General features: G+C 36.5%; 2 protein-coding genes across 9 annotated transcripts; one reads left to right on the top strand and one right to left on the bottom strand.

Moving 5' to 3' along the window:
* Nucleotides 1-1,974: 1,974 nt before the first annotated feature.
* On the top strand, nucleotides 1,975-7,899 carry LOC120454838 (polycomb protein PHO). Of its 5 annotated transcripts, XM_039640320.2 has the most exons (9): nucleotides 1,978-2,229; nucleotides 2,316-2,560; nucleotides 4,871-5,012; nucleotides 5,066-5,172; nucleotides 5,230-5,644; nucleotides 5,696-5,823; nucleotides 5,893-6,181; nucleotides 7,432-7,551; nucleotides 7,606-7,899. In XM_039640320.2, the coding sequence occupies exons 2-9, from the start codon at nucleotides 2,434-2,436 to the stop codon at nucleotides 7,751-7,753; spliced, it is 1,476 nt and encodes a 491-aa protein (XP_039496254.1). In that variant the 5' UTR covers nucleotides 1,978-2,229; nucleotides 2,316-2,433; the 3' UTR covers nucleotides 7,754-7,899. The 5 variants fall into 5 exon arrangements, with proteins under 5 accessions (XP_039496256.1, XP_039496253.1, XP_039496254.1 ...); XM_039640319.2 differs by having other exon boundaries at nucleotides 1,977-2,229; nucleotides 5,069-5,172; nucleotides 5,230-5,823; XM_039640317.2 differs by having other exon boundaries at nucleotides 5,230-5,823.
* Nucleotides 2,599-26,086, bottom strand: LOC120454835 (kinesin-like protein KIF17). Of its 4 annotated transcripts, none has more exons than XM_039640313.2 (6): nucleotides 25,991-26,086; nucleotides 22,378-22,602; nucleotides 13,698-14,306; nucleotides 12,817-13,634; nucleotides 11,802-12,003; nucleotides 2,599-2,920 (listed from the first exon to the last, which is right to left on the bottom strand). In XM_039640313.2, the coding sequence occupies exons 1-6, from the start codon at nucleotides 26,060-26,062 to the stop codon at nucleotides 2,915-2,917; spliced, it is 1,932 nt and encodes a 643-aa protein (XP_039496247.1). In that variant the 5' UTR covers nucleotides 26,063-26,086; the 3' UTR covers nucleotides 2,599-2,914. The 4 variants fall into 4 exon arrangements, with proteins under 4 accessions (XP_039496247.1, XP_039496246.1, XP_039496248.1 ...); XM_039640312.1 differs by lacking the exon at nucleotides 2,599-2,920 and adding an exon at nucleotides 10,158-10,438; XM_039640314.2 differs by lacking the exons at nucleotides 2,599-2,920; nucleotides 22,378-22,602; nucleotides 25,991-26,086 and adding exons at nucleotides 10,158-10,438; nucleotides 14,596-15,907.
* Between the last annotated feature and the right edge of the window lie 1,427 nt (nucleotides 26,087-27,513).

Raw genomic sequence — 27,513 nt, 5'->3', positions numbered from 1 at the left:
AAAATTTTGCCGCCGGCAACAACAATTTTCGATTTTGCAAGGGGTCGTGAAGTACGTCGCCAAAAGCTATCGCGAAGGTTGCCATACTGCTGGTGAAACGAAACAGGCAGGTAAAAATACTTATAAAATATAAAAGACTTTATTAATTAATTAAGTGGAAGGCTAAAAATAGTGTTTGTAAATAATACTATTTAATTTAATTACTTAAATGGCAAAAGGGTTGAAAAAAAGTAAAAGCGAGCATCGGAATTAAAACTGTGATAAAGGTGGCAGCTCTAGATTTTCCCAAGCCCTCCAATTTCTGCCTTGTCCTGCCTTTAAAACAAGCTATTGAAAATATAAAAGGCAATTTTTCCCGTTGTGTGATTTTGACAAATAATATAAAACAGGTGTTTCAGCAGCCAGAAACGAGGAGAAACGTTCCGGTAGCAAAACGATAGAAAACATTTTGCGAAAGCCAGAGCACCTAACAGCGAAATCGTAAGATATGGCCCAAATCGAATTCGAAAAAAAATTACGATTACCGTAGCATGCCTGACTATTCTGTTATACTATTATTGATGCATGTTTATTTCAGAAAATAATGCCTTTGACCGAGCTGGAAGGAGATCACACCATTAGTCCAAAAGTCGCATGATAAGTTTGGATCCGTTTCGATAACCAAGGCCAAAAACTAAATTTTAATTCTTCACATGCATATTAATTGTCGGGATCGTTAGTGCTTTCCTAAGCCTTAGAATTTTCATAGCTAATTTTAAAATTGGGTTGTTATATATATTAATAATTTATTTATAATTATTAATTAATTAAATTGTTAAATCTATTGATAGTCTATAGATATATCCACTTATGGGCTTTCTAAGCCACCACCTGACACCTTTGGACACCTGAATACTAATGTTTTAAGACTGACTCAAGCACTAGACAATTAATTTTTACCGAAATACAGCCTTACCACTATGGTTTTGGGTTGTCTTCAGCGCGTTTTTTCGTCGTTAAAGCGGAGAACGGGATAAGTTGCTTTTCATAAATTGTGGTAAAACATCGAAGTCTGATCCCGCGCAATAAAAACATCCATCTTTCTGTGTACTGCAGCCATTCTATGACAGTGCATGACGAATTATCAAAAATCTATTAATTTCCTCCCAATCTCCAAAATAATAAATAAATAAATGTATATTGAAGGGAAATCATTGATGTTGATTTGGTGAATACAGTTGTTACAGATGTTTTGAAACGTGCAGAAACGAAAAAAAAAATAGACTGCTCAACTATTTTTTGACGCACTGGAAAATAATTTGTATATAAAAAATTACGCAAAAAAATATTACTTTGTAGCAGGAATTATAGAATTCCTAATACAAATTTTTATATAGTTTATTTGCATATTTTTTGTTGTTTCCCTGCATTTTTTAAGTCTTGCTATGTGTATTACAACGCGCACACGGTGAAACGCTTACTTTGTTACCGATGAGAATGTTGGTTATAGCACGATTGCACTTGGTTTCTGAAATGATGCTAATTCCAATCCATATTTTCGAAATACACAATGTGCACCGTTTAATGAATGACACAAGCAGTATATCTAACAAAATCCGAAAGAATTTGCATAATAAAAAACTATTCTTACCACAATAATTAATAAAAGAAATAAGTAAACATTTTTGGATGTTTGTTAATAAATCGATTGGCTTTATGCAAGGGTTTTCTTCTAGAAAGTCTGAAATATGTAAAGGAAAATTTACATTCATATCAATAAACAAAATTTTGCATTTAATTTAACTCGATGTATTGCTTATTTAGTTTAACATTTGTATGCCGGAGTCGTGCTGGAAAGAAATTCGTTCTTGTTATATTGTAGAAGCTAGTCGACGTGGAATTAAGTTATATTATTGCATTCTTAAAAATACTATGGTTTTAGTATATCGAACCAATCCAAACATTTGGTCATCGAATACCCATGCCAAACAACCAGAATACTCTTTCACTATTTTGAGTCATTTGGTATAGGGTTTTATAAAAATTATTTGCATTATTTTGTTTTATTTTGTTTTTTGTGAAAAATTTTGATAATCAATACATTTATAGGGCGTTTAAAAGTTTCGTACTATTTCAACGATATTTTTTTTTACATATTCACTGTATTTTCTTTGAGAACCGTTCGGCATCCTAATGCTGTATATAATGTTCTCTACTTCAAAATGACAACTATTATTTCTGTGGAAGTGTGTAAGTATCAATCAATCATGATATTACATTATTGTCTTTTATTACCTAAATATGCACTAATGGCTGTAAAAATGCTGTCCTTTCAGATATAATATCCTTAGGGAATGCAACGCTCAGGAAACATATAAATCTTACCTAACACATGTGCCTGCATTTATGTTTGCATATGAAATGCTTTAATACTACCTATAAATTCATATATGAATGGATTATAGTATTGTAAATATGGCATACGAACGTTTTGGAATTCTTCTTGAAAGTGAACAGTACGATGAAGAAATAGGCAACACAGAATGCAATCAGAAATTGAATGACCACGGTATAAGCAATGGTAAGTTTGGCTCGTTCAAGCCAAGCATGGATACATATATATAATATATAAATGAAATATATTTATATATATATTTAATATATATAAATATAGGTATATACATATAAACATTTATATCCATTATATAAATGGATATATACGTATACATTTGTATACATTTATATAATGCACATGCAATTACTTAACACCACCACACTATTTCATAAAGCATAACAAATATAAATATTACCGTGTTACTTGTAGAGTAAAATTGTAAACTAGATTCTTTGGAAAGTAGGTCGAATTCATCTGCCCATTTCCGTCTAACTCTCCGTATAAAGGTTGATGTCTCGGGTACTGTTTTGTTTGATTTTGTTATGCCTGAGGTAAAAAAAAATATTTTTTATTAAGTAAAAATTGTATTTCAACAAAGTGTTACAAGGGTCTTGTAATTCATATCGCCCCAGGCAACATAACTTGTGTAAGTGGTGCTGGCCACAATTATAGTTCAAAGTCTACAAACCAAACATATTTTTACTCGAGAGGGCATTTTGTCGTTAATGAATTAAATTAATTTCAAAATTTAACAGGCCCCAAAATTTAAATCTCGCGATTTTCACCAAAAAAAATTTCGTTGTTATTGCTGTCAAACATGTTTAGAAAACATTTTGTATGCTCTTTAAAATGAATGAAATCGGATCAGTAGTTTTTTTGATATCACTTACATAAATGTGAATATCATGGTTTCGAGAAAATTACGTTTCAAAATTGCGGTTATGGTTCTGCGCCGAGAATTAGCTTTTGAAGGCAATTACCTTTCGATTAAAACAATAAAAAAAAAAAACTTTTTTTAAATGTCTATAAGTAGTTTCCCCCATAGTGTGCCGTAGATGTTCCAGTTCTATGATGGTGTGGCAGACAAGGACGCTTTAGAAAGTGCGCGCTTAAAGAGTTTTGATTACCGCCTGACTGTCTAAAAACTCGGTCGCAGCGGGGTTCCCATCTTGAGATCCCATATTGCCATATTGCATGTATCTTCGTCAAAAAAAACTAAAGCATTCCAGTGGTAGTCTGAAGAAGAGATAGGTGCGTTGGTTTATAAATACAAACCTGTTTTCTCATCAGTTTTTAATCCATCTGTTGGGATGGTACTAGTTGTTGGAATTATTTCGTATAGCAGACCCAGGATCTAAAATTCCTACCCCATCCAAATTGGAAACAGCTTTCGTCACATGCCCCTGACATGGTTCCCACTAATAGATTTAGGTATTTTTAATTGGTTGTGCCAATATTATTGTTTACTTTTTATTTGTATAATTATTTATTCTCTTCAATTAAAAATTATTATCTTATCAATTAAAATCTTGCAGACGGAGTATCGGTTTAAACTGATTAGTGTTTTGTATGACGCATATTTCGAACTGAAACACAATAGCAAAAAGCAGTTGGATCATTTTTTTCTTTCGGCCCAAAAGCTCAAGTTAAAGCTCAAGCTCAAGCTTATAAGTTTCTTACATCTTCGCGGCATGGAGGGGAATATGCGCCCATGCATCCTGCACAACTTGCCAGAGCTGAGCTTTAGAGCTCGGGAAGTTCTTCAACACATAATTTTTAATGTCGCCCCACAGGTTTTCGATCGGTTTTAGATCGGAAGATTGTGCTGGTCTATTTTATTATGGGTGAACCAATTCTTAACCGGTTTGCTCGTGTGCTTAGGGTCGCTATCCTCTTGGAATGGCCATTTTAAGGACATATTCAATTAAGTTAAGACAGCAAAATATTTGTAAGTATATTTACATATACGTTTTGGTCCATAGTACCATCAATCATATGTTTGGGACTCATACCATTGTAGGAAAAACAAACCCATACCAGCATATTAGGTCCATCATGCATAACAGTCTTGAGTGTGTGGTTGGGTGGTACTCCCTGTTTTTAGGTCGACTTAAATACTGGCAGGAATCTGTTCCACCAAATAGCATTTATTTTGAGACTGGCTAGTTTAATTGGGGTTTGGCGAAGTCCTGGCACTTCAATTTTCATTCATTAGTCGACGTTGAATAGTAACGTCGCTGAGTTTAACTTATTTATTATACTAGATTTGTTGAAAAGTATGTAACAGACACAAGAAAGCTTAGTCTTTCAATGTTTCTATCGATTTGCCAAAAAAATCTTTTTGCCACTGTCAGTGCTAAATTTTCTGCTTCGCACTTCCACTACCTGAGTAACGGGTGTCTGATAGTCGGGGAACACACGACCACACTATAGCATTCTCTCTTGGGTTAAATTAAATATGAGATATTTTAAAAGTAGTTAATTTCTCTTTCTTAGGCAACCACAACGATTTAAACAGAAAAAATACATTTCACCAAATTATTCATTCAGAATCAAAAGATAGTGATAACGCATTTGATTATAACATTCATGGAAAGGTACAATTCAAAGCGGCTGATAATAACTTTTCTTCGAAATTGTAAGTAAAAGAATTTAGATTAAATAAATGAATAAAATGTTTATATTTTTTAGAAGAATGAATACGAATATTGGCTATGAAATGAATATCAACTGTTACAAAAATATTGGATATGGCGAAAATCAAGAAAAAGATGTAGCAAATAGTTTCTCAAAAAATGGTATTAATACAGAAAAGTCTGGTGCCGCCGATAAAAATTCACATTTCCTAACCTTAGGTACAACAATACTAAATTCAACTGGCAAGTCAAGACGGTGGGAACAAAAGCTTGTTCAAATCAAAACCATGGAGGGAGAGTTTAGTGTTACAATGTGGGCATCCGGAATATCCGACGATGAATACTCCGGTTCAGAACAAATCGGTGATTCGGATTTATTAAAAGAAAAGGAGGATATTGATTTGGATCGCTTTACGTCTCAAAGAAATGAAGAATACCAGAAAATGGAGTCGAACTTTACTAATTCACAGGCACTCGAAATGCATTCACCTATAAGCTCAGTTCAGATCATGGATCATTTAACAAAGGAGAGAGGAAGTTTGATTCAAGAAAATAATATTACCGAAAGGATTTTATCTAAGTCAGCCTTAAGTTTCGAAGACCCAATCTTGATTTCTGATTCTTCAAGTATTCAGTTGGTTAATGAAACTGCCGCAATGACAATTAATAATCAAACAATTTTTAGTAATCATACGGACAATAGCGGTGATCTGCATACCTTGACCAGCTCAGTGCAATTTGATCTTGGCTTGCAGGAGAGACAAGTAAATGATTGCTTATCAACAACATCACAAGCTCACCATGACAATATAGGTAAAAATAACATAATTTACAAAATATACCATTAATTTTTGTTTTACTTTTTAATTAAATGCTCGACAGGATGTGCTGAAATAAGTTTAAATCTTTCCGAAGTTACGGTGGCCTATGCAAATGATAAAAAAATAGCTTGCCCTCATAAGGGCTGTCATAAGCACTTCAGAGATTCATCTGCGATGCGAAAACATTTGCACACTCACGGTCCTCGAGTCCATGTTTGTGCAGAATGTGGTAAAGCTTTCGTAGAAAGCTCTAAGCTTAAAAGACATCAGTTGGTTCACACCGGTGAGAAACCATTCCAGTGTACATTCGAGGGATGTGGAAAACGATTTTCTCTGGATTTTAACTTAAGGTACAGTAAGAAAGAGGGTAGATTAAAAATAAAACCCAAATACGGGGTAATATATCATTTATGCCATATACTAATGTATGATTAAATTACATTTTTTAAGATAATGTATTTCAATATTCAAGAGGTAATTTCATGTTTTTTTGATCATTTGGCCTGCCTAATCTTACTATTACTTAAGGGGAGGCCTTTAGAAGCCGAAAGAAAGCTATGTTTCCAGTCGCTTTGTTGGGATATGAAGACAATTCTTTTTATATCTATGTATATAATATATTTTTTTTTCTAAAGTGGATATTGTACTTATTCAAATTTTACAAGGGTCTTATAAGTCATATCACCGCTGACATCATAATTTGTGTAAGTGATGCTTTAGTCTGAAGTCAACAACATGAATTTTCTTACTCGCGAGAGTTTTTTTTCATCGATGATCTAAAATCTTTTCAAAATTTAGCCATGTCAAACAGATTCCGCATATCGAAATTCGTGATTTTCTAAAAATGTTTTGTTTTTTAATTTATGCTCATTAAATTGAATGGTAGATAATGAGAATCCGTTCAGTAATTTTTTTGTTATCACTTAAATGTAAACAAGAGAGAACGCTATAGTAGAGTACCCCGACTATCTGATACCCGTTACTCACCTAGTGGAAGCGCGAGGGAGAAATTTCCAGTGACAGTTTTTGGCAAATCGAGAGAAATTTACAAGAGAAACAATAATGTCAAAAAATATCAAACTATTTTTCAAAAGTGTGGGGGGGCAGCTTTGGGCTTGTAGGCTTTACAGTGGACGTGGCAAATCAATAGAAATTTACAATACTAATTAAAAAATTAAAACATATTAAAACCTATTTCAAAAGTGTGGGCGTGACAGTTTTGTGGGCGTTAGAGTCCATGCGTCCATGTCTTTGGAATTTGCATGCTTAATCTCAGCTTACTAGCTTTTATAGTTTTTAAGATCGCGGCGATCATACGGACAGACGTACTTGTCCAAATCGACTCGGCTATTAGTCCTAATCATATTTGGATACATGTTTTATGGTCGGAAACGCTTCCTTCTGCTCCTCCTCCTTCTGTTATATACTTTTCATCGAATGAAACATGGTTTCGAGAAAAGAACATTGTAAGTTTGCGGTTTTGAAGAGACTTTATCAGTGATTAATTGCTTAATTTGTGATTACCAGGAAAGCTGTAAAAGCTTTTTAACGAGATATATATTTTCCCAATGACCACGTACTATTATTGTTTTAATTGCAGAACACACGTAAGAATACATACTGGAGATCGGCCTTTTGTTTGTCCATTTGATGCCTGTAATAAAAAATTTGCTCAATCCACGAATTTAAAATCTCACATATTAACTCATGCGAAAGCAAAGTAAGTTTTAATAAAATATTAGACTCCATTTTTTTTTAATTGGTTTATTTTAAGGAGAAATACTGGCATTTCCGGGAAAAGTGGTTGTTCAAACGCTGACTCAAACAGCCAGAGTGAAGATAACTCTACAAATAATGTTAAGATTGAGCTAAAGGATAGTGTTGCAGAAAACCATGTACCTTTTGTGGTATATGCAGACTGAATGTGTATGTCGATCCGATTTCCAAGTCCATCTCGATCAAATTTGTAATGATTGCAATAATATTAATATTTTTTAAACGCCTTTTTTATAAAGCCCAAATGAAAATAATAATTGATTTTAAATTTAATAAAAATAGTTAATCATTATATATGATTTCGACCAAAATGATTGAGATTTAAAAACAGATTAATGGTATGTAAATTATATTTATAATCGAATTTTAATGTAGTACATAGAAATAAATATAATTTTGTCCTAACTGTTCTTTAAAAACAACAATTTATGCCGATTTATTTCCTGTATGCTCTTTGCCAAACAGGTTAAATTATAGTTCTTAAATCTATTTTTAGGATTATGCAAATTCAATAGTGAATAAAAGTACGTTAACAGCACTAGTAGTTAAGTCTACCCCCGGTTTTGTACACATAAAAGTGACTTGTTTATTTAAGTTATGTTGAATAATAAATTAAATAACCACATGGGTTAGTTTGCGAAGGCGACTTACCAGAATCTGCAGTGATCGTCCTATCCCAAACCATTCGAAATATATAGAAAAATCTAGTTCAAGAAGTGTAAAGCTCTCAGAATACTAAAATAATGTTTCAATTTAAACTTTGTGTAAAGGTTCCAAATAAGAAGAAGAAGTCCTAGCTTAGGTAGCTAACATCAAATTTACATATTTTAATCTTATCTCTAACTAGACCAACGCTGTGGCCATCTGTTCCCCAGATGTGGAAAACTGTATCAAGTGCAGGAATTTTCCACTGCAAGATATCCCTTATCTTCAAGGAAATGCTACGTGATCGCTTGCATCTTTTTTAAACGGATGAAACCCACGCAGGAGTTCGTTGTTTATCCCAGATATCTATATCCTAACGCTCAGGCGTTGTTTATTTTCAGATAAGGCATTGCTGCAGCGTTTCACTAGCTATACATACATTTCTTATGTAAATCCTTTTATATATTTGTCGCAGTGTTGTTGTTTTCTTGAGTCTGATCTGCCATGTTGGCACATCAACTTTTTGAGTGAACCGAATTCCAACCGGCGTGTGCAATCGTCTGCATACAACTGCTCGCATTTTCTACGCATCGATCTATCCTTTACACACGCTAGCTGGACTACACTAGGCGACAACGCGACAACGTCGTCGCCCCACTCGTTGCGGTACTTTGGCGCCAGTCATATTATGCGTCTTAGTCAAATTCTAAGAATTATTTCACAATGTACCAAACTCATTGCGCAGCTGCGACTTGCAAGCGCAGTGGTCAAACTTTGTTAATAATGTGACAGACACGTACAGTGGTCAAAATACATTCATGATGCGTCATATTCATGTTCGTCTGAACACTTTGGTTTAACATATTATCCAGTTTTTTTAATTCTATAATTTTCCATAAGTGACATGATAATATCTATTAAGAAAAAAAGAGATAGTCGAGTTCCCCGACTATCTGATACCCGTTACTCAGCTTGTGGAAGGGAGAAGGGGAGTCTTAAACACAGTTTTTGGCGGTTTGTAGGCGTTATAGTGGGCGTGGCAGAAAGTTTTTTGGCAAATCGATAGAAATTTACAAGACCAATACAAAAATGCTTAATGCTTAATCTCAACTTTCTAGCTTTTGTAGTTCCTGAGATCACAGCGTTCATACGGACGGACAGACAGACGGACATGGTCATATCGACTCGGCTATTGGTCCTGATTAAGAATATATATACTTTATATGGTCGGAAACGCTTCCTTCTGCCTGTTACATACTTTTCAACGAATCTAGTATACCCTTTTACTCTACGAGTAACGGGTATAATAATAAATTGAATTGGGGAATGTTATAGATATACAAGATGACTGATACTTTTTTGGACAAGTACTTACACCGTCGCTCTATAAGTTTGACTTTTTTTATACCCGTTACTCGAAGTCTTGTAAATTTTGATGGATTTGGCAACAAACTTTTGGCACGCATACCTTAAGGCTCACAAACCGCAAAAACTTCCACGCCCACACTTTTAAAAAATGTTTTGGTATTTATATTTTTGGCAAATCAATAGAAATTTACATAACTAATAAAAATGTGAAAAATGTTCAGAATATTTTTAAGGTATGCGTGGCAACATGGGTTAACCAAGTTGCGCTGCGTCCACGTCTCTGGAATCTGCATGCTTAATCTCAGCTTACTAGTTTTTAAGACCGAGGCGATCATACGGACAGACGTACTTGTCCAAATCAAAAAGGAAATTGGTTCTGATCTAGAATGGATATATGTTCGGAAACGCTTTATTCTATCTGTTACATGATTTTCTACGAATATAGTATTCCCTTTTTCTCTACGACTAACGGGTATAATTAAATAGAAGAACAGAAAAAAATTCAATTGACACAATGTGAGAGAAAAAAATGTAAAATAGGTTTTTCAGATCTATTTAGTTGAGCGGCACTGTATAAGCCCTCATGCATTGTGTTACAGAATTTGTGTGTTGTCTTATTGCGACAAAATTATAACATAAATAAAGCCTCTAATTAAATAGATGCGACTTCTATTCACTGCCTGTTGTATTATTTACTTCAACAGATGTAATGAGTTTCTGAAGTCTCCAAAATTTCTATTTTTATGACGGCTTGTATGAAAGTAATTCTTTTGTACATTTGTGTTGTATTTTTCCTTAGACATGTTTGAGGTTTCCTCCTTTAAGAAAACAATAAAATATATTATTAGTCATTAATATCTTATAAATAAATGTTCATTATTAACTTGTTTAAGGCTAAGGTTTTAATTTGTGCACGCAGATGTTACCACATTGATTGGCCGACTAGTGATCCTAATTAAGAATATATACCCAGGGTCGGAAACTCATTATTTTGATTAAATTCGAACGACATAGGAGTATCGTTGTATTCGATGTTCCTTGACAGAGCTTATAACAAACAGCGAACCAGTCATTAGCGAATGTTGTCATCAGCTCCGTATAAATACATTTGCGGTCGGTACAAGTTGTTTTTAGAAGGGTGTATCGAAGGTGGTTCGAAGAAACTTATTTTAATTGTGGAGTATGAAATGTTGCTTGCCGGTGGAATTGTGCTTTGTCTTTTAACTTTATTAAGAAATTGATTGCAAAAATAAATAAATTAAAAAAAATATATCGGAACATTGTAAGGCAATTATACCCTTTAAAAGTAAAGTAAAAGGGTATACTAGGTTCGTTGAAAAGTATGTGACAGGCAGAAGGAAGCGTTTCCGACCATATAAAGTATTTACATTCTTGATCAGGATCAATGGCCGGGTCGATCTGGCCATGTCCACCTGTTCGTATGAACGTCGAGATCTTAGGAACTACAAAAGCTAGAAAGTTGAGATTCAGCATGTAGACTCCAGAGATATAGACGCAGCGCAAGTTTGTTCACCCATGTTGCCACGTCCACTCTAACGCTCACAAATCGCACAAAGCTGCCACGCCCACACTTTCGTAAAATGTTTTGATATTTTTTGTACATGTTTACGCATATAATTGTCCAACACCGCTTATGGCAGCTTTATATTTTATCAAGAAGGACAGAGTTTCTTAATTCCCTCAATAGTTCGATTTCGGCACCGCAGAAGACTTAACTAAGAAACCATTTTCTTAGTTCTCAAGCTATCTGCGTTAAACTTTCCCAAATGTCTTCTTTCTACCTTCTTGCAGGTAGAATAAGTCGGAACAGACCGGATCGGACCGCTATATCATATAGCTGCCAAGTAAATACTTAAAAACAAGGGAGAACGCTGTAGTTCTGTTCCGTGACTACGGACTATTCGTTACATTGGAATGCATGCTTTTTCTAAATTTTCAAGCTTTTGAGGATCCGGAGATATAAATGTTCATTCAGACAGACTGTCGGACATGACCAGATGTTTTTTGTATAGTCGGAAACTTTTTTTCTTTTCGACGCATCTAATACAATATAATAAACAAATATATATAACATATATACCGTTTTTTTTTTTTAACCACACACACAATAATCTATAAATAACAATATAAATATAAAAATAGCAAACTTGAAATACTTACTTTTTCTCCAACTACAATTTCATTTTGGTTGCCGTGCTGATTTACATGAATACATTTATTACTATTGGTCACTGAAGTATGGATACAGTGATTTCCTGTTTTTTGTGTAGCCGGAGGTAGTTTTATTGAATCGGACTTTGGGATTATCCACATTTTAAGATCATCATTCCATGAAGAATTTAGCAAAATAGTATCTGGAGTCCTGGATTCAAAACAAAAAAAGTCTTTTTTAAAAACAACACTACCAATATCATGCATTAAAAAATTGTAGAAAATAAACTTGTCATTATTGTCAGTTTTTGACACGCTTTTGACCCTTAAAAGTATGTATTAAGATTTATTTATTTTCATTATTATACCCGTTACTCGTAGAGTAAAAGGGTATATTAGATTCGTTGAAAAGTATGTAACAGGCAGAAGAAAGCATTTCAGACCATTTAAAGTATATATATTCTTGATCAGGATCAGTAGCTGAGTCGATCTGGCCATGTCCGTCTGTCCGTCCGTCTGTCTGTCCGTCCGTATGAACGTCGAGATCTCAGGAACTATAAAAGCTAGAAAGTTGAGATTAAGCATACAGACTCCAGGGCCATAGACGCAGCGCAAGTTTGTCGATTCATGTTGCACACCCGCTCAAGCGCCCACAAATCGCCCGAAACTGCCACGCCCACACTTTTGAAAAATGTTTTGATATTTTTTAATTTTCTTATTAGTATTGTCCATTTCTATTGATCTGCAGAAAAACTTTTTGCCATGCCCACGCTAACGCCCACAACTGCCACGCCCGTACTTTTGAAAAATGTTTTGAAATTTTTTCACATTATTGTTCGTCTTGTAAATTTAACTCATATACCAAAAATCTTTTTGCCGCGCCCAATCTAACGCCCACAAATCGCCAAAAACGGTCAGTGTTGTGATTTCTCTTCGGACTTTCACTAGCTAAGTAACGGGTATCAGATAGTCGGGAAAATCGACTATAGCGTTCTCTCTTGTTTAATTTAAAGTTAGGTCTTACCAATTCAGGTCAAATTTTCGGAGATTTGAAGGAAATTTATAAAGAAGTTGTTGGTGAAACTTTACTTGACGTCCAAGATTGCGAATTTCCTCCAAATAATCCTCTCTATCAAGCTGGAACTCTGAATTTAAATCGGAAACTTCCATTTCAAGCATTTTAATTTTTTCTTTGCATTTTTTAATATACTCATTTTTTATATTAATTTCTTGTGTAACAGTGGCATAATGCCCTTGCAAAAGGTCGCGATCTTCACATTTGACTCTACTTAAGGCAATAGCTATTGCACTCAAGTGGCGTTGGGCTGCATATTTTCGGGCATTGTGCTGTTCCTTAAGCTTAAAATCATCTATACGTTCACCGCCAATTAATGTACGCTTTATTAGATCGATGCGACTACGTGCTTGCAGTTGTATCTCTTCTTTCGATTGAATAGAGGGGAAGTGTGGTTTTGTTGATGTTGAGTAATTTGTTTTAAAGAATACGCTACAATCTTGGCCGGATTCGATTATTTGAACATTTTTTGTTGAATTCAAATTTGTAGATTGTAGAATTTTTAGTGGTGATTCATTTTTTTTAATTGTATCACTATTTTTATAATGGGTTTGTTGACTCTCTTCAAGCATTCTTTTCAAATATAGTATTTCATTTTGGTACTGCCGAAGTCTTGCATCCTTTGGATCTTCATTAATTGTAGGTTTATTTGAAATATTCTTTGCTCTACTTGCATACCGAAGGGTAGATATGGTTTCATTATAATTTATGTCTATTGGTGATATACAAGATATCATAAGAGTTTTTGTATTCCCTCCCAAGGAATCCTAGTTAAAAATAAATTCAAGAGTATATAAATAGGCACAGATTCGTTTTGTGTTTCCAATTACCTGGAGCAGGCGTGTGAGTTTTGAATCTCTAAACGGTACATGCTTTGCTTTACTATCAACCAAAGATGAAATAACATTTCCTAATGCAGAAAGTGATAAGTTTATTTTAGACGCTTCCTTAAGTCGGTCTCCTTGAGCACCAGTCTTATGCTGCCTCTCGGATCCTGCTAGGTCTACTAAGCTAAGTTTCCCTCTACGCATTCCTCCAAATTCATCCTCCGATGCCATACTATTAAAAAATTGAGATTGTTCCAAAGTGATAGTAAATATAGTGTGGGATCGTGAGCTATGCTTATTCATTAATGTAGATGCAGTAACACGATTTTTATTTCCAAAATGTAGCCAATCGTAACATTGGTTTGCATTGACGACAGGTTGTGTAGTAAGCGTTGGAACTGAAACACCAATACCTGGTATTTCTTTAAGGGAATGATTTATCAAACTCGTATTTTCATGTTTATTAAGTAAGTCTCGAATACATTCGTTGTAAATTTCCAAATACGTTACTAATACCAAATATCTGACATTTGTTGCCATTGATATTGTTTCAAATATGTGATCAAAACATTTGGGAATTATTCCACTGTTGTTGCTGAAATTTTCATCGCCCTATATCAAAAGAAGAAGAAAATATACAGAAAATTAAAAGAGTTGCTATTCCTGTAACTAAACGTGTTGTAACCCATTTGAATAATATTACAAATGTCAATGTTTTTCGACCATGTTCAAGATTACTAAGATTACTTTCAAAAATTTTTTTAACTCTTTAATTAGGCTCTTTTAACATCAATGCTAGGCTTATCGGATCATATAAATATATTTTTGTACTTTAGTTCGTGTACATATGTGTACATTAGAATATTGTCTTAAACGAATAGCCTTCGGTATCTATACATACAAACATATATTGGTTATAAAAAAAAAATTAATTTTTGATAAGATAAGTCTACACATTCGTGGAAGCGGACGTCTTTCGATAGCGCTGCGCGAAAATCTTGTGTTAACGTGGTTGTGCTGAACAGTGTTAGCGGCAAATCTGCAAAAACAAACGGTGGACTTGTGCCATAGTTCTGCGCGTAACCTAGGCGTGCTGAATGACCGCGTGTGCAGGTGGTTAGCAAAATATATAAGTTTGCAATTTTTGCAGCTGATAAAACAGCTGACAGCGCTGCCAACTTATCTCGGAGGGCGATCATGAGCGAGTGGCGTTGCCACATCAACTGTAAGACCAGTGCTGAGGTGCGAACGTTGGGCGCGTAATTTCAAAATTAAATTCAAAATTTGATTTAATTTAATTTAAACAAATAAGTGCCACGCACAACAAGCTCGAAAAAATGAGCAGCGATCAAAAGAATGAGCGTAGAAGCTCCGTCAACCCAAGAAATGCTTGCTACTCCTATTTCTCAACTAGAGATATAGATCAACATCAGAAGGCGACAAAGAGCAACTCGACTCTACTGACCGTCGACAGCAAGAGAGCCAGCTCTTGCTCACCCTCTCTGCTCACCCCAACTCCCGCATCATGGAGTTACCAATGCCAAACCCCATCACCGCCGGCTTCGCTGAATGAAGCTCCAACAACAAGCAGTGCTAAAATTTCTGCAGCAAACTCACCACCAATAATTAAACCAACTACCAATACTGCGAGTTCGGTCCCAACGGCCGCACAACAAAATAAAATGGCAACAAAAACAGCTAGCCTCGATAAGCGACAAGCGGTCCCGGCTATACAGACCGGCATGGACCGCTACATCCAGATTAAGCGCAAGCTTAGTCCACCCAACACGGTTGGCAATAAACCCAAGATCAATCGAACCAACAAAAGCACCGATCAAACGAGGAGCTCCAATGAAAACCGATTCTCCATCTTAGCAGAGACGGACAACAATCAACCAGAGTTGGGGCAGGAGACCCAAAGGAAACCTAAGCCCCCCCCTATTTACGTAAGGGAAAAAAGTTCAAGCGCCCTGGTCAACAAAATTGTTGCGCTGGTCGGGGACGAGAATTTCCATGTTGTTCCGCTTATTAAAGGGAACATTCACGAAACAAAGGTTCAAACGAAGTCTGAAGAACACTTCCGAGCTGTGTCTAAGTACCTGGAAGACACAAAAAAGAACTTTTACACCTATCAACTAAAAAGCAGCAAGGGACTGCAAGTTGTGCTAAAAGGTATAGAACCTGACGTCACCCCCTCTGAAATTCAAGAAGCCCTTAAGGCCAGGGGTTTCTGTGCCAAAAATGTTAGCAATATTGTTAACAGAAACAAAAAACCGCAACCACTTTTCAAGGTCGAGCTCGAACCAGATAGCAAAGCCTTAAAGAAAAACGAAGTGCACCCGATCTACAAGCTGCAGCTCTTACTGCATGGAAGAATCACCGTGGAAGAACCCCACAAACGCAACGGCCCTGTTCAATGCACAAACTGCCAAGAGTATGGACACACCAGGACATACTGCACACTTCGGACGGTCTGCGTAGTCTGCGGAGACTTCCACAACTCCGTAAACTGCCCCGCAAGCAAAGAAGACCCCCAAATGAAAAAATGTGGCAACTGTGGAGGAAACCATACGGCAAACTACAGAGGCTGTGCGGTCTACAAGGAGCTGAAGAGTCGTATGCGACGAGCGACAGCTACGCACCAACAACATTTCGCCAAGGCAGCCAGATCATCTTTTGGGCAGCTAGATACAACCAAGGGAATCTCCTACGCCGAAGCACTAAGAACAGGCATGGAAAATCCGCCCCAGCCTCACTCAGAAAATGCTCAGCAGGTTCCAGTGCAACCGCAAAGCAAATTGGAATCTATGATGTTTACCATGCAACAAAGTATGATGGAACTTATGTCATTCATGAAAACAACCATGCAAACCCTTGTTCAGAACCAGAACATGGTAATTCAGTTGCTTGTAGCACAACAGTCCAAATAATAAATGACTAACCTACGTATATCCATGTGGAATGCCAACGGCATTTCACGGCATAAACTTGAAATAACTCAATTTCTAAACGTAAATCACATCGACGCCATGCTGCTGGTTGAAACGCACCTCACAGGGAGATATAACTTCCATATAAGAGGTTATACCTTTTACCGCACAGATCATCCGGATGGCAAGGCCCACGGCGGAACGGGCATCTTAATCAGAGAACGCATCAAACACCACTTTCATCAAAGGTTTGCAACAAATTACCTGCAAGCGACGTCCATAAAAGTGATCTCAGGAAACGGCAACCTTTGCATTGCCGCTGTCTACTGCCCACCTCGATTTAATATCTCTGAAGGTCAATTCATGGACTTCTACAACACTCTGGGGGATCGCTTCATAGCCGCAGGAGACTACAACGCCAAACACACGCACTGGGGATCACGCCTCGTGACTCCCAAGGGAAGGCAACTGTATAATGCACTTATAAAGGTGAGCAATAAACTGGACTACGTTTCTCCTGGTAGCCCCACATATTGGCCTGCAGACCCAAAAAAGATCCCAGATCTAATTGATTTCGCGGTGACAAAAAACATCCCACGCAATCTAATAAGCGCCATAGCACTACCGGATCTCTCATCTGACCACTCGCCTTTGTTGATAAGCCTTCTTCAAAGCCCAGAAATTGCGGACCACCCCCACAGGCTGACGTCGCACAACACTAACTGGATAAAATACAGAAAGTATGTGAGTTCCCACATCGAGCTAACTCCCCAACTAAATATCGAAGCGGACATCGACTGCTCCACCGCCGCACTGGAAGAGGTACTCGTCACAGCAGCCAGGATCTCAACCCCTAAACGGAAGGATGGGGAATTTAAGAAGTTCAAAACCAACCGGCAAATTGAACAGCTGGTTCTGGAAAAGAGGCGTCTGCGACGAGCTTGGCAAACCAGCAGATCGCCATGCTCAAAGCAAAGACTTACTGAAGCCACCCGCAATCTTAGCCGGGCCCTGAAGCAAGAAGCTGAAAATGAACAACTTAAATATATTGGAAAACTCTCGCCAACTAGTACAAAGCATCCATTGTGGAGGGCTCACCCTAATCTAAGCTCTCCAATTCAAACCGTCACCCCTATAAGGAATTCTTCAGGGTGCTGGGCCCGCAGCGACAAAGATAGAGCCGAATCATTTGCCTTACATCTCAGAGGCGTCTTCCAGCCGAACCCCGCAGCAGATGATTATGTTCCTCCGCAAATCCACCTCGAAACTGAATCCACGCCAACTACATTTCAGTCGAACGAGATCACAAAAGTCATCAGGGAGCTAAAACCAAAAAAGGCTCCAGGCGGTGACCTAATAACTACAAAAATGATAATGGAACTTCCGTACTGTGCTATTAAGGTCATCTGTAAACTCTTCAATGGAATCATAAGTCTCGGCTATTATCCAAGGAAATGGAAAAAATCAATTATTATAATGATACCGAAGCCTGGAAAAGATCACACGATTCCGTCATCTTACAGACCAATAAGTTTATTATCATGCCTGTCCAAATTATTCGAAAAATGCCTTCTAACGCGCATAATACCATATATGGGAGCCCACAACATTATCCCAGCCCATCAATTCGGCTTCAGAGAAAAACACGGAACAATAGAGCAAGTAAACAGAATAACATCAGAAATTCGCACAGCCTTCGAACATAGGGAATATTGCAGCGCGATATTTCTCGACGTATCTCAAGCATTCGACCGCGTCTGGCTCAAAGGTCTCATGCATAAAATTAAAACACACTTGCCCGGGTACACTCATAAACTTCTTGAATCCTACCTCTACAATAGAGCCTTCGCAGTAAGATGTAACACAACAATTTCCGACAGCTACACTATCGAAGCTGGGGTCCCACAAGGTAGCGCACTTGGGCCAACTTTATTCGTCCTTTACACAGCAGATATTCCCACGAGCGACCGACTAACAACATCCACCTTCGCCGACGACACTGCGATCCTTAGCCGCTCCAGATGCCCAGTCCGTGCAACAACCCAACTCGCCAACCACCTCGTGGTAGTCGAGAAGTGGCTATCTGACTGGCGTATTAAAATAAACGAACAAAAGTGTAAACACATAACGTTTACCCTCAACAGACAAACTTGCCCTCCGCTCTGTATGAATAGCACGCAGATCCCCCAAGCTAATGAAGTAACGTATCTGGGCATCCACCTCGATAGACGTCTAACATGGCGCAGACATATCAAATCCAAGAATCTGCACCTAAAACTGAAAGCCAGCAGCCTCCACTGGATTATAAACTCACGATCGCCCTTGTGTCTGGACTACAAGGTCCTGCTCTACAACTCCACTCTTAAGCCAATCTGGACGTATGGCTCCCAGCTGTGGGGGAACGCGAGCAGAACCAACATAGACATCATACAGCGAGCCCAATCAAAGATCCTGCGAACTATCACTGGGGCACCATGGTATATTCGTAACCAAAACATCCACAGGGACCTCGGCATTCTCGCAGTAAAAGATGAAATAGACAAGCAAAAAGCGTCCTACAATGAAAAACTCTCTGTCCACCCAAATCCTCTAGCAAGGGTCTTGACTCGGGTCTCCAGCCGAACCCGCCTACAACGATCAGACCTTCCAACCCAGCCATAACTTGTCAGGGCCACTGTCTCAGTCTACATGACTCCTAGTTAGGTTATAGTATAAGATTTGATACACTTATTGTTAGTCTCGTAAATGAGAAAATTCAATAAATAAAAGCAAAGCATTTAAAAAAAAAAAAAAAAATTTTTTGAAACTTTAGACAATTTGACTTAATTAAACCGCGATTCACGTGGATGCATTGCAAACAAATTCTACGTTGCCCATGCAAACGATGTAAATGGAACAAGTGAGAACGCTATAGTCGAGTTTCCCGACTATCTGATACCCCTTACTCAGCTAGTGAAAGTGCAAAGGAGAAATTTCCACACTGGCAGTTTTTTGGTGGTTTGTGGGCGTAAGAGTGGGCGTGGCAAAAAGATATTTGGCAAATCGAGACAAATTTACAAGACTAATACAAAATAAAGCGAGTTTTACTGAAAATAATACAAAACAAGAGAGAACGCTATAGTCGAGTTCCCCGACTATCTAATACCCGTTACTTAGCTAGTAGAAGTGCGAAGGAGAGTCTTCCACACTGACATTTTTTGGCGGTTTGTGGGCGTGGCAAAAAGTTTTTTTGCAAATCGATAGAAATTTACAAGACTAATACAAAAACAAGAGAGAACGCTATAGTCGAGTTCCCCGACTATCTGATACCCGTTACTCAGCTAGTGGAAGGGAGAAGGAGAGTCTTAAACACAATTTTTGGCGGTTTGTAGGCGTTATAGTGGGCGTGGCAGAAAGTTTTTTGGCAAATCGATAGAAATTTACAAGACCAATATAAAAATGAAAAAATATCAAAACATTTTTCAAAAGTGTGGGCGTAGCAGCTTTGGGCGGTTTGAGGGCGTTAGAGTGGGCGTGGCAAAAAGTTTTTTGGTAAATCGATAGAAAATTACAAGACTAATACAAAAATGAAAAAATTTCAAAACATTTTTCAAAAGTGTGGGCGTAGCAGCTTTGGGCGGTTTGTGGGCGTTAGAGTGGGCGTGGCAAAAAGTTTTTTGGCAAATCGATAGAAATTTACTAGACCAATTCAAAAATAAAAAAATATTAAATTATTTTTCAAAAGTGTAGGCGTGGCAGTTTTGGGCGGTTTGTGGGCGTTAGAGTGGGCGTGGCAACATGAATCGACAAACTTGCGCTGCTTCTATGTCTCTGGAGTCTGTATGCTTAATCTCAACTTTCTAGCTTTTGTAGTTCCTGAGATCTCGACGTTCATACGGACGGACAGACGGACAGACGGACGGACAGACGGACATGGCCAGATCGACTCGGCTATTGATCCTGATCAAGAATATATATACTTTATATGGTCGGAAACGCTTCCTTCTGCCTGTTACATACTTTTCAACGAATCTAGTATACCCTTTTACTCTACGAGTAACGGGTATAATGAAAAAATATCAAAACATTTTTCAAAAGTGTGGGCGTGGCAGCATTGGGCGGTTTGTGGGCGTTAGAGTGGGTGTGGCAACATGAATCGACAAACTTGCGCTGCGTCTATGTCTCTGGAGTCTGTATGCTTAATCTCAACTTTCTAGCTTTTGTAGTTCCTGAGATCACAGCGTTCATACGGACGGACAGACAGACGGACATGGTCATATCGACTCGGCTATTGGTCCTGATCAAGAATATATATACTTTATATGGTCGGAAACGCTTCCTTCTGCCTGTTACATACTTTTCAACGAATCTCGTATACCCTTTTACTCTACGAGTAACGGGTATAGAAATATATTAAAGCATACCGTAGCTCTAATGCATCACGCCATAAAGTCGTGGTCGGCAAGTCGACTCAGCATTCCCATGCACCGCAATGCGGTACTCCGGATAGGCACTCCGGATCCGTGTGAACTACTTAGTTGCTAGGGTATTGTTTATGTAAAACTACTTAGTTGCTGAATTAAATATGTATATCGAGTGCTCTCTTTAGTTGTTAACTTATATTGTTTGAGTCTTTTTGACCGTATAAAAATATTAAGTATACATGTATGTATAGATTATAGATATAGTGTGTTTATGCAAAGACATTAGAATAATGTCATTCTAATGTCTTTGGTTTATGAAATGCAGTTTTCACGTACAAGTTTTGTTTTATAAAAAATTTTGAATCAGTCGTACCTCTGGTACCTGTGTACTGATAGTCGGTTAACTCGACTATAGCGTTCTCTCTTGTTAAAACTTGTTGTTCCCTTGATAGCCAAAACATTTAGACCACGCCATTATGCCCACCAATCTCCCAAAACCTATCACGCCGTTAATTTTGAATATTTATAAAAATTTTGTATGATATGCAACAAAAACTTTAAACTATATTCTTAAAACTCCAACTCTAGTAATCAAGGAATCCGACTATAGAGTTCTCCATTATTTTTCCTGTTCGTTGCATGACCGACATGACTGCCACGATTCGGTTGTTCAAGAGTATAATATAGAGTATAATATAAATTATATGATTGCAAATGTCTTAGAAATCAATATACTTACTTTTAATAAAAAAAAATTAGTTTTGTTTTGGTGTTCGATGAACTTATCCTTATTATGCGTGTGGTGAGCAACTTTTTATATTACAATATTTTTATAAAATCTGAAGGCTTTTTATTAAATACAGCAATCAGTAACGAATAAGTGCATAGAGTTTTGTTTATTAAAACCTGTTTCTTTGTTTTTTAATCAGTATAACCAATCAATCATTAGATGTTTTTAAAGTAATATCCGAAAATTTACAATGAATATCAGTTTAAAAAATGTTTTGGCACTTTCTAAACGATAAGCAATATATAATACATGCTCTATTCCAGTTTGCTTAAAAACCTTTATCGTTTTACACTTTAGTTGTTGGCAACGTTTTAAAACAAACATGATTTTAAAAGGATCTGCATAAAATGCAGTCGGACATAGCCTCTCGTCTGGTGATCCTTTTAAAGAATGTGTATATTATAGGATCGGAAGCTCTTACTCTTACATCTTACATGCTTTTTAACGATAACATTTTACCCTTTACTTAAAAATTAACGGGTTTAAATATACTAACACAAAGTGTGTAGCTTTTACCGTCTACATACATATGTATGTATGTACATATTTTGACACTGTACCTGCATTGTGTGAGTTTTTCCACAACCTGTCTGGCCGTAAGCAAAAATGGTTCCATTATATCCTTCGATAGTACTCTCTACTAATGAATAACACATTTCGTCGTAAATCACTTCCGTACTGGTTTTCATATTATAAGCACTATCAAATGTGAAAATTTTTTTTTGAGAAATTCGAGATGATGGATTAGTCACGGAAACTGCAAAATCACTTATTTCAACAATGTTCTGAAATAAAAAAGTTTATAATTGGTCGTTTTGCTTTGAAACGAAATTCAATTAATTGAAAAGCGAAGTTACATACAGTTGTGTTCAAAAAAATAGCAGTGCTCATGAGCTGCAACTTTAAACTTAATTTTATATATCAACAAGAGAGAACGCTATAGTCGAGTTCCCCGACTATCTGATACCCGTTACTCAGCTAGTGGAAGTGTGAAGGAGAGTCTTCAACACTGACAGTTTTTGGCGGTTTGTGGGCGTAAGAGTGGGCGTGGCAAAAAGTTTTTTGGCAAATCGAGACAAATTTACAAGACTAACACAAAAATGAAAAAATATCAAAACATTTTTCAAAAGTGTGGGCGTGGCAGCTTTGGGCGGTTTGTGGGCGTTAGAGTGGGCGTGGCAAAAAGTATTTTGGCAAATCGATAGAAATTTACAAGACCAATTCAAAAATAAAAAAATATTAAATTATTTTTCAAAAGTGTAGGCGTGGCAGTTTTGGACGGTTTGTGGGCGTTAGAGTGGGCGTGGCAACATAAATCGACAAACTTGCGCTGCGTCTATGTCTCTGGAGTCTGTATGCCTAATCTCAACTTTCTAGCTTTTATAGTTCCTGAGATCTCCTAGATTCGTTGAAAAGTATGTAACAGGCAGAAGGAAGCGTTTCCGACCATATAAAGTATATATATTCTTGATCAGGATCAATAGCCGAGTCGATCTGGCCATGTCCGTCTGTCCGTCCGTCTGTCCGTCCGTATGAACGTCGAGATCTCAGGAACTACAAAAGCTAGAAAGTTGATTAAGCATACAGACTCTAGAGACATAGAAGCAGCGCAAGTTTGTCGATTCAAGTTGACACGCCCACTCTAACGCCCACAAACCGCCCAAAACTGCCACGGGGAACTCGACTATAGCGTTCTCTCTTGTTTTTTATTACGGCCTAGCATCTGCGAGGCATAGAATCCACCAAGTCCTGGAAGCGCTTTACAGGGATCCGCTCCCATGATTTTTGAACAACCTCCCAAAGCTGTGATCGAGATGTTGGATTTGCATTTGCAACATATCGTTAAACATCTCCCCATAGGTTTTCAATTGGATTTAAATCCGGAGACTGCGCAGCCCATGACAGAAGATCGATCTGCTTTGATGCCATCCAGCTTTTGACCAGTTTGCTGGTATGTTTGGGGTCGTTATCTTGTTGAAACGTCCATTTTAGAGGCATTTCCACAATTGGTAAAGGAAACAAAACATTTTCTAATATGTTCACATATACAGTACGATCCATGATCCCATCAATCATGAATATAGGGCCCACTTCACTGTAAGAAAAACATGCCCATACCAATATACTCAAACCGTGTTTAACTGTCTTCAAAGTGTACCTAGGATCGTACTCTGTGTTAGGTGGACGTCTGACATATTGTCTGGAGCCCTTTCCACCAAATAAGACAATTTTACTTTCGTCACTCCATAAAATATTTCGCCACTTTGTAATGCGCCAATTAAGGTGACTTTTGGCGAACTCCAAACGTGCTTTGACATGTCTGGTGGCACTTTTCGTGGATGGCACGCTTTGAGATTTTGTTCTTCAAGACGTCTTCGAATAGTAACGCCACTAACATTCAAGCTTAAGTCCTTTTTACTCTTGCTGGACGATGCAAAAGGCTGCGCCCTGCTATATCGCACTATAGATCGGTCCTCATGAGACGTGGTTTTACGTCGGATACCACGATTTTCGGGCATTTCTTTAAAGTTTAATGCATTCTGAATCCGTTTAGCAGAACATCCACATATTTCTTGGATGTCTTTATATGTTTTTCCCTGTTATCTTAGTTGCACTATAATATTTCTTTTTTCAGGAGTACAATGTTTGCCCCTGCCCACTAAGTTAAAAAATATAAATTAATTTTAGTGTTTTCTAATGTTAATAATAGTCACTAACACAAAAAAAACTTACTTTTTATCAATTAAACGTCTTAAGAAAATTTTTTTTTGTTAACAAGATACGCATTGCTATTTTAATGAACAGCAAAAGACTGGTGCAACTAGCAAAAAGAGTTGTTCATTTGCTTAAATTTGACAAATCTAACGGGATTCTTTCGTTTCTTCCTTATACACATTCAATTCTAGAAGAACAATGCGTTTTTGTTGGAATAGTCATAACGAAATTTAAAAAAAAATAACATTACTCGATTGCACTTCTCGCTCTGCTATTTTTGTGAACACAGCTGTATATATTATAAAGTTGTATATTAAATATACAGTGTTTTTATCGCACTTTAGAAATAAAAACAAGAGACAACAACGCTACTGTTGATTTCGAAGGAAGGGCGAAGGAGACTCATTCTTCTGCAGATCGATAGATAAATTTACATTAGTAACAATAAAATGAAAAAATATAAACACATTTTACAAAAGTGTGGGCGTGGTAGCTTTCGGCGATTTGTGAGCGTTAGAGTGGGCGTGGCAACATGGGTCAACAAACTTGCGTCTATATCTCTGGAGTTTACATGCTGAATCTCAACTTTCTAGCTTTTATAGTTCCTGAGATTGCGATGTTCATATGGACGAACATGGCCAGTTGATTCGGCTATTGATCCTGATCAAAAATATATGTATTTTACATATTATTTTATACACGTACATATTATTTTATAAAAATAAAATCGAATTGGGCTAACAGGTATTTGATAGTCGAGGAAATGGACAATAGCGTTGTCTCTACATATTATAAAAAATTATTCTTTGACTAAAATTTATTTTAAGCTGCATTATACAAACAAGGTTTTTAGTAACTATGGAATCGTTTTAAAAATCATTTTAAAGATTGTGTATGAATCGTTTTAGGCAGTACAAAGCTTTCCGGGAAGCTAGAATATATTATATATAATATATCTAAGGTGTTTTTAAGAGCAACAATATTAATCTGCCTGCTAAGTCTCAGCCTCCAAGGCTTGGCGGTTTATACGAACACGCGAACATCGCTAGACCAACGTGGCTAGTCATCCTGACCAAGAATATATGTACATATATAGTTTATAGAACACATATTATATTTTTTTTTACCGGTTAAACAAATGTACAGAATTAAAATTTTTCAAATTTTAATAGCAACTGTTTTCGATTTGTCTTCCATATTTATAGAAACGGTTATATAAGGTTTATAGTATTGTACAAAGGTTTTATGGATATAATTAAATGTAAATCAATGTATTTGATTTCCCTTAAATATTCGGTGTAGTTTGGAATTACAGCCAATTTTGTTCCATTACCTGTTACATTCTTTTAACGAATTACAATATTTAGAATATTAATAGTAAAAGTTTGCGGCTCGACATACAAAGTTTCAATGCAAGCCTCGATTTGTGAAATCGATATAATAAATAAAAAGACATACTTGGCGGTTTTGTTCTTTTTCGCTTTGGTTCATTGGACGACATCGAACAACAACTTTAATATTTTCACTCATTTTCCTTCGTTGGTCGAAATATGTCTAAAAGTCTAACAAATTCAACTAAAAATATTTATAATTGTTTTCAAAAGAAAAGCCATATATAAAATGAAAGCTACTTTCAAATACATTCTCGTAAAGCTCCGAATTCAAATCGTGTTCATACCACGCTTTTGGTGGGGGACCCAATGAAAGCCTTTTGTGACTCATACGTACATATCTTTAATAGCTTGTTTAATTTAAGTGGAATAATATAATAAAATAATAATTTAAAAGCCAAATTTGTTAACATATGCATTTACTTAAGCATTTAAAAAAACGATTTTTTTTAATGGTAATAGTACATATTTTTAAAGAAAAATGTACAAAAATACCAATATCCAAAAATCAGCAAAACTTTAGCCGAATTTTGATACCGCTTGGTCTTGTCTATAGACATGGCGAAATCATTTCAGGTAGTGATCCTTATTAAAAAATTATTTAGGATCGGTAACGTTTTCTTTTAGTCGCGAAATAAGAGCAACGAAACTTACTAACGCACTTTAAATGAATTGAAATGGCGTTCTCTCTTGTTTTTTTTAGTATTGTAAATTGAAGTGGAATAATATAATAAAATAATAATTTAAAAGCCAAATTTGTTAACATATGCATTTACTTAAGCATTTAAAAAAACGATTTTTTTTAATGGTAATAATACATATTTTTAAAGAAAAATGTACAAAAATACCAATATCCAAAAATCAGCAAAACTTTAGCCGAATTATGATACCGCTTGGTCTTGTCTATAGACATGGCGAAATCATTTCAGGTAGTGATCCTTATTTAAAAATTATTTAGGATCGGTAACGTTCTCTTTTAGTCGCGAAATAAGAGTAACGAAACTAACTAACGCACTTTGAATGAATTGTTTTTGTTTTCTTGTTTTTTTTAGTATTGTAAATTTCTATAGATTTGCCAAAAAACTTTTTGCCCCGTCCAATCTAACGCCCACAAATCGCCAAAAACGGTCAGTGTTGTAATTTCTCTTCGCACTTTCACTATCTGAGTAACGGGGAACTCGACTATAGCGTTCTCTCTTGTTTATTTTATATAGTGCATAAATTGGCAGTGAGATGAAAATTTAGCGTGCGCGACATAACACCTTATGGGCGATTACTTTGCAAACGGTAAATTACGGAATTTTTCATTATAGCTCGCCCATAATGGTTAACTTAAGTTTAAAACACAAAAACTGAATTTTAATCCGAAACCAGGTGAATAGTTTTCAATAGTTAATTCGTGCTTAGGCTTAGTATTAAGGCCACAAAACCGGTGTCCAAAACAAAGAACTTCGTATAAAAAGCGATACAAAATATTTGGTGGGAAAATTTTGGTCGAAGTCTTTGGATAGTAGTATTCAGTTTTAGTTTTTCAGGCGGCCAAAAAAATACTAAATACCGCCCAAGAAATATAGAATTTTATATATTTAT

The sequence above is a fragment of the Drosophila santomea genome, chromosome 4 (assembly GCF_016746245.2).
Source record: "Drosophila santomea strain STO CAGO 1482 chromosome 4, Prin_Dsan_1.1, whole genome shotgun sequence".
Classification (NCBI taxonomy): domain Eukaryota; kingdom Metazoa; phylum Arthropoda; class Insecta; order Diptera; family Drosophilidae; genus Drosophila; species Drosophila santomea.
This window is presented reverse-complemented; position numbering and strand designations above follow the sequence as displayed.

Coding starts and splice junctions, on each gene's coding strand:
- LOC120454838 (XM_039640317.2), top strand. CDS start 2,434: ATGGATTATAGTATTGTAAATATGGCATACGAACGTTTTGGAATTCTT. Junction 5,824..5,892: donor AGCTCACCATGACAATATAG/GTAAAAATAACA, acceptor AATGCTCGACAG/GATGTGCTGAAATAAGTTTA. Junction 7,552..7,605: donor TTAACTCATGCGAAAGCAAA/GTAAGTTTTAAT, acceptor GTTTATTTTAAG/GAGAAATACTGGCATTTCCG.
- LOC120454835 (XM_039640312.1), bottom strand. CDS start 26,062: ATGAGTGAAAATATTAAAGTTGTTGTTCGATGTCGTCCAATGAACCAA. Junction 12,004..12,816: donor CGAAAATTTGACCTGAATTG/GTAAGACCTAAC, acceptor TTTTGAATCCAG/GACTCCAGATACTATTTTGC. Junction 10,439..11,801: donor AAATTGTAGTTGGAGAAAAA/GTAAGTATTTCA, acceptor GTTTTCTTAAAG/GAGGAAACCTCAAACATGTC.